General features: G+C 55.5%; 1 protein-coding gene across 1 annotated transcript; it reads left to right on the top strand.

Moving 5' to 3' along the window:
• The first annotated feature begins 666 nt into the window (after positions 1 to 666).
• Positions 667 to 5,053, top strand: CCDC42 (coiled-coil domain containing 42). Its single transcript, XM_057423935.1, has 10 exons — positions 667 to 851; positions 1,107 to 1,223; positions 1,554 to 1,656; positions 1,760 to 1,864; positions 2,064 to 2,261; positions 2,965 to 3,186; positions 3,803 to 3,916; positions 4,041 to 4,097; positions 4,186 to 4,344; positions 4,717 to 5,053. The coding sequence occupies exons 1-10, from the start codon at positions 667 to 669 to the stop codon at positions 4,786 to 4,788; spliced, it is 1,332 nt and encodes a 443-aa protein (XP_057279918.1). The 3' UTR covers positions 4,789 to 5,053.
• The last annotated feature ends 947 nt before the right edge of the window (positions 5,054 to 6,000 follow it).

Below are 6,000 nucleotides of genomic sequence, written 5' to 3'. Positions count from 1 at the left end.
CCGAACCACTCCAGACCAGGGTTAATCCACCTGACCTGCTGGGATGGGAACAGCCCCATGATGACCTCAGGATGGACACAGGGGAAGTCACCTGTGGCTGGTGGGACCGTTTTGAACTTCAGCGATAAAAGCCAGGTGTATTCACTGCTTTACCTTGAGTCATTTGTCTCAAATGAAGCATCTCTCATATAACACATGGTCCTTTTCCTGGACCATACATCTTGCTGTTCAGTGCCAGATGGATTGGGCAGTCTTGCTCCAGCTCCTACTGGTTGACAATGAGCCAAGGGGTGACATTTGCCTGAAAACAATTGCCCTGATGTGTGTCAGGGCTGTAACGTGAAGACTTCTTCCCCTGCCAGAGAGCAGCAACCTTTCCTACAGGTATTCCAGGTTCAGTAGCTCACTGAAATGCTCCTGTAGGTAGAGCCAATGAGGGACCAGAGATTCACAGGAGCAAAACATCAGAGGGTGGAATCTCTTGTTGGAGCAGACCCAAAAGTCACCATTCTCTGTAGGTCTTCCTCCACCTGGCCCATGAATATCACCCCTTTGTACTGGGCAGCAGACCCTGTTCACACACCTTGTCCTGGGGAAAAAACAACCGACCAAGCAAGCAGCTGAATTTTAGCTCGTGGTAGAGCTCAGTCCCACAGGGAGCGAACCATGGGCAGTGATCCAGCATCCCTGCGTATGCGCCTCAGTTTCACTGTCCTTCCATCTGGTACTCTGGGAGAGAGGGAGCAAGCTCCTGCCCTGGTCCTGGGGGCAGTGGGGTGCGGATGTCGGGGGCCCTGCAATGCCTGCACAAGACAGCAGAGGCCACAGGACACAGGGGATGATGAACGACAGTGAGGAGAGGAAAGGACTCTGCCTTGGCTCAGCTTCCCAGAGGCCGGGCCCTGGGCAGAGTGGTTGGTTCTCGCTGCCGTGTCCAGGCAACCACATCAGCATCTTCCAACTGTGCCTGGCAACTACCACCGGCAGCTGGTGGGCATCACCACCTCGGGAACAACAGGGACGAGGCAGAGGCCAGAGGCATGCAGGGGCTCACCCCTTGCCCTGCTGCCTGCACACACGCTGCCAGGGCAGCTCTGACCTGGGAGAGGAGCGGTGCTGGGAGGACCTGGACCGGTGGCTGCAGCAATGGGCACCATGGACGATGAGGACCTGCTGGCCTATTTCTGCATGGAATACAGGCGGAACATCCTGCACCTGCGGAGGTGAGGGGGCTCCTCCACCTACTCCCATCCCGTCCTCCTGTCTCCTCCAACCTCCTTCCCCTACCATAGCAAACACATCCCTTGTCTCCACCACTTCAGTCTCCTCTCGTAGCTCCCTTCCCCAGCCCTGTTCCTCCCTGTAACAGCCCCTGGCTTGGTGTGTGGGATCCCTGCTGGGGATGGTGGGGGTGCCGTGCTGACAGCTGGGATCTAAACCAGTGCTGGGTTGCTGTGCCCAGTCACCCCACTCAGGACCTTGAGGGCAGAGCAACCCCGTGCCCTGCCAAGGCACCGGAGCAGCACATAACCTCGAGGAAACCTCGTGCGCAGGAAGCTGCAGCCGGAAGAGGAGGACTCCCTGTCCGTATTTATCCGCCTCCAGGAGAAGAGGAAAGCAGCCAAACTGATGGGAGAGGCTCTGGAGGCGAAGGAGGTGAGGAGGCTGGGGCATGGCTGGGAGGGTTTGCTGGAGGGCAGCAGAGGGCAGGGTCTGGCTGTGGGTGCGAGCAGCAGTCGCGCTCGCTCTGTGCTGCCAGGAGTTCAAGGAGAGGGTGAAAGCCGTGGAGTGCTGCTGGCGGGACCTGCACGCCCAGGAGGCTGAGCTGAAAACACACACGGAGGAATCCCTGAGGATCGCAAAGGTCAGCACCGGCCTGAGCCACGCACCCCCTGGAGCCCGGAGCCGGCAGGAGCAGCGCTGGCAGTGAAAACCAGCCGGGGAGCTCCAGGCCCGGTCTCTCCCCGGGGAAGGTTTCTCCTCCCGGTGCTGCCGAGTGACCCGGCTCTGTCTTCCTATGGCTCCCTTTCCCTCTGTGTGTGTTGGTGGGGAAACACCACCAGGAATATGATAAGATGCGAGTCCAAGCTCTGAAGAAAGCTGCCAGAAAGAGGGAGAAGAAGGTACAAAAGGAGTTTGAGCTCTTGAGAGCTAAGAGGGAACTGGAAGTCTGGAGAAACAAGCATGAGAAACTCTACAGCAAAGTGCAGAAATACTCCATCTTCAAAGGATACCTGGAGGATGTGGTGAAGAGCTCACAGGTGAGTTTGCACATGAGGGAGATTATGGCCTCGAGGAGGGCCCCGTGTGGGTGTTAAGCCCAGAGGAGACAAAGCAACTCCAGGGAAATCGTAACACTTGTTCAAACCCAGAGACCTCAGATGGCATGAGACGTAGCTCTTTGCAACCAAGGTGAGCCAAGGGGACCAGAATTAGGGGAGGAGAATCAGAAGGGGGATGATTGCTTAAGAAAACTAAAGAAAATCTGTTAGAAAGGGGAAGAGCAAAGGGCTGAGGGGGATGGGGACCCCTTGGTGTCACTTTCATGTCACATTGATGGTCTGGGAGTAGGGAAAAGCTGCCTGGGAATGGGAACACAGGCAGTTGGCACAAAAGCTGTGCCTGGGCATCACTCCATGCATCACTCCTGCAGTCCCAGCTGCCCCCTCCCGTGTCCAGCTGACTCAGCAGCTGCAGTTGTGCTGTGTGTTCTCTGCTCCTTGGGGAAGAGGTGCAAGATCTCCCCTTGCTTCCAGCAGTGACAACTGTGGGACTGGCATCATACAATGAATGGGGCCATGCCCACAAAGCAACGGGGGCAATGGTCTTGCCAAGAAGGGAAGATCTTTTGGCAATGGGAGATGTTGTCCCTGGTCAGGGCAGGGAGCCGAGGCAGCACAAGACGTGCAGTCACGACGATGGGAGGGCAGGGGGATCACTAACACCAGGAGCCCTGTGCTGCAGTTTGTGGACATCCAAGAAGTCATTTCGCCCTACGAGACGCTGCTGAGGGTACTCAGGGACCTGGAGCAGTTGCAAGAGAGGCATAAGGAAAAGTCCGAGCAAGCCAGGGTGTTCTTGGACCAGTACATAGCGGAGAAAGAAGCTGAGATCCTGCAGTACAAACACGAGCTGGTGGAGCTCCAGCAATGTTTTGACCAGGCTAAAGAAGACATCCAGTTCTGGGTGAGGAAATGAGGGGCGGGCAGGGGAAGATTCCCAAGGCATGGCTGTGTTAAGAGCAGGTGATGGCTCACCCCTAAGCCATGGGATCATGGAGAGCCTTTGTGATTGGAGATGTGTAATTTTGTCCTCCCAAGGGGTTGTAGGATGAAGAATGACAGAGCAGGTCTGGAGCAGGTTAGAGCAGGGGTTAAAACAAGGCCCACCTCACAAAGCTATCGTGATCTTTCACTCCTTGAGCTCACAGATCAGCCAACCAGGCTCTGGGGAGATCTGTCTTGGCACAAAACCCAAGCCTCCTCCGCCACATGCCCATTGGGTTTGTCTGGCCTGCTTGTAATCATTCCCATTCACCATTGCAGCATCCTCCCTGTCACTGGGCTTCAGTGTGGCACATCTCATGGTCCTCACTGCTCATGGCTCAGGGTGAAGCTGGCTTTGTTCATTTTTATTATCTGCTCATCAGGGCTTACCCCTTCTCCTCCCTCCTCACCAGTCCAGCAGTGACCAGACCGGTGCTGACCTGGGCTGTAGTGAGGCACATCAATGTGCAGCCAGTGCTTAGTGTACGGGAATGCCCCAGCTCTGTTGACCTCTGCTCCTTTTGCACTGCTCCGAGGGGGCCCAGTCAAATTCACTATTGGATACTGCAGGCTCCGGGAGCTGGGTCCCATCAGGCACAGCTGGAAAGCAGCCGGTCTGGAAGGCCAGCAGCAGGATGTGCTGCTCCCAGGTACCAGCCAGCCCTGCTGGGCAGTGAGGACCTGACCTGCCAGGGTGAGGACTGCAGGAGCTGGCACAGACAGGGGGAGGTTTCTGGAGTGGCTCCTGGATCTGCTTCCACCACGCCAAGCTGAACCACCACAGCCTTGGGCAAGGACAGGTTCTTGCTAGCAAAACAGATGAGTGCTGAAGTTAGGGTCTCCAAGCCAGGGTCTTCAGTGCTGAAGCAGCATCTTTGCTGGAGCATGTCCCCATGTTGCCTCTCTCCTCTCCTCTCAGGAGACTCGCTGGGCTGACATCCAGGAAACAAGTCCCAAGAAAGCCCTGGAGCTGGACACCATCAGGATGGCCATCCTCAACCTCTTCCAGAGTGCCAACAGACAGATGAACGCCAAACTAAACGTGCCAGTGGAAGTCAGCCATAGACAACTGAACAGGGTAGAGCCAAGCCCTTAACCCTAGGAGGAGCAGGAATAACTCTCAGCTGCCCAAAGGAAAGTGAGAGAAATCATCGTGCCCAACAGACACCTTCCTTTTCACTCTTGGGCATGGGGAATGGGCAGGGGACACCAGGCAAACCTGTCTCACCTGAGGAGGTCCCTGTGGGGCAGGAGGCAGGGCAGCCAGGCTGGGGCAGTGGATGAGGGGACGCAGATCAATCCATGGCCAAGGTTTGGTTTTACTCACCCTTGCCCTGAACTCAGAGTCGCCCACAAAAGCCCATTCTGGTGGTGCAGGGCCAACAAGCTCCCCTCCGCCTCCTGTTCCCATCCCTGCTCTGAGCTCTGCCATCTCCTTTCCCCACCCTAGATTCAGCAGCGTATCCAAGACCTTGCAGACATCTCCACAGAGGGCAAAGAGGACATACAGAACCGCCAGTGAGCAGCTGTACCTACAGGACATGGCAACGTGAGTGGCTCAGCAAGGGTGGGAAGAGCAGGACAGAGTGCCCGACATAGATGTCGCTTCCACCAGTGAAGTTTCATCCCTTCTGACTCTTGTGTCCTGTACAGTTGCTGGCATCTGTTATTCTATTAAAAAGAACCAAGTACCTGAAGGTGACTCCTAATTTCCTGAGAGGACGGGAATCATCAGAGCAGCTCCATCCCACAGCTTCATCCCAGATGCCACTAGGATGCCTTCTCTGGCAGATCTGGCTCATGCAAAGCACACAAGATAGGGAGAGCAGGCTGGGACAGGAATATAGTCTCAAATAGGGAGGAGTACTACTGCTCACATCTGGACATCCTACTCAGCTCTGAGATACCTGGAGGGATGACACAATGGGGTGGGGGGACTACAGCCAGCACACCCGTGGATGTGGATTTCTCCGCGCAGCCACGTGCTACATAATAAAATTCAGCTTCCCCCTCAAATGGAGCTCAGGAAGGCACAGATTAACCCCCTCCCTTCCCCAGACCTCTGCTTTCATGAGCGACAAGGAGAACGGGTGCCCCCCAGAGCTGGTGCTGGCTGCATATTTGGAACGCAGAGGAAGGATGGGTTTGGGGAGGGAACACTTGCTGCAGTCTCAGCAGAGGATGCTCCTTCTGTGGCTTTGCTGTTGCTATCTGCAAGCTTGAATTTGTAGGAATAAACACAGAAACACAGCACCTTAAGTCAGGTGTCAGCAAGGACTCATCCAGGAAATCCAATTCCCCTCCAGTCTCTGAGCTCAGACCCATGTTGGGCCATTGAAGCTTAGTGAGTTACCATCCATCAGCAGAAAATGACCCTGGCAGTGTCCTCGCTGTGATGCCACTGCAGAAGGAAACACAAGGAAAGCCCCCATTGCAGAGGGAAGGGCAGTAACTGCTTCCCAGCTGTTATATGTGGAAGAAGAGCCCATTTCTTTCTGAAACCTTGACATGCAAATGCAGTGGGGGCCACGATGTGTCCTGTGTAGATCTGAACAGATCCCCAGAGCAGTGGGAGGTGAGTGGCATCTCAGCTGGCAAGGAAAAGTAAACGCTGCAGCCACCATGTGCCTACACTTCAGTGATTCTAGTATGTTCATTCTATGAAGCAGGGATCATTGTCAGGGAGGAGCAGGGGTGGGAAGGAGTTCAGGTGGCAGCAAAAGAGGCGGGAGGA

Source organism: Pezoporus wallicus, unplaced genomic scaffold (assembly GCF_028554395.1).
Source record: "Pezoporus wallicus isolate ANWC-B61680 ecotype Strahan unplaced genomic scaffold, APGP_CSIRO_Pwel_v1 contig_7876, whole genome shotgun sequence".
Taxonomy (NCBI): Eukaryota; Metazoa; Chordata; class Aves; order Psittaciformes; family Psittacidae; genus Pezoporus; species Pezoporus wallicus.
The sequence above is the reverse complement of the archived record's forward strand: the minus strand, read 5'-3'. Positions and strand labels throughout refer to the sequence as shown.

Excerpts from the sequence above, each read along its gene's own strand:
- CCDC42 (XM_057423935.1), top strand. The coding sequence starts at position 667 with ATGGGCAGTGATCCAGCATCCCTGCGTATGCGCCTCAGTTTCACTGTC. Across the intron at positions 852-1,106 it reads ACAGGGGATGATGAACGACA|AGGAGCGGTGCTGGGAGGAC; the intron begins GTGAGGAGAGGA and ends CTGACCTGGGAG. Across the intron at positions 1,865-2,063 it reads AATCCCTGAGGATCGCAAAG|GAATATGATAAGATGCGAGT; the intron begins GTCAGCACCGGC and ends AAACACCACCAG.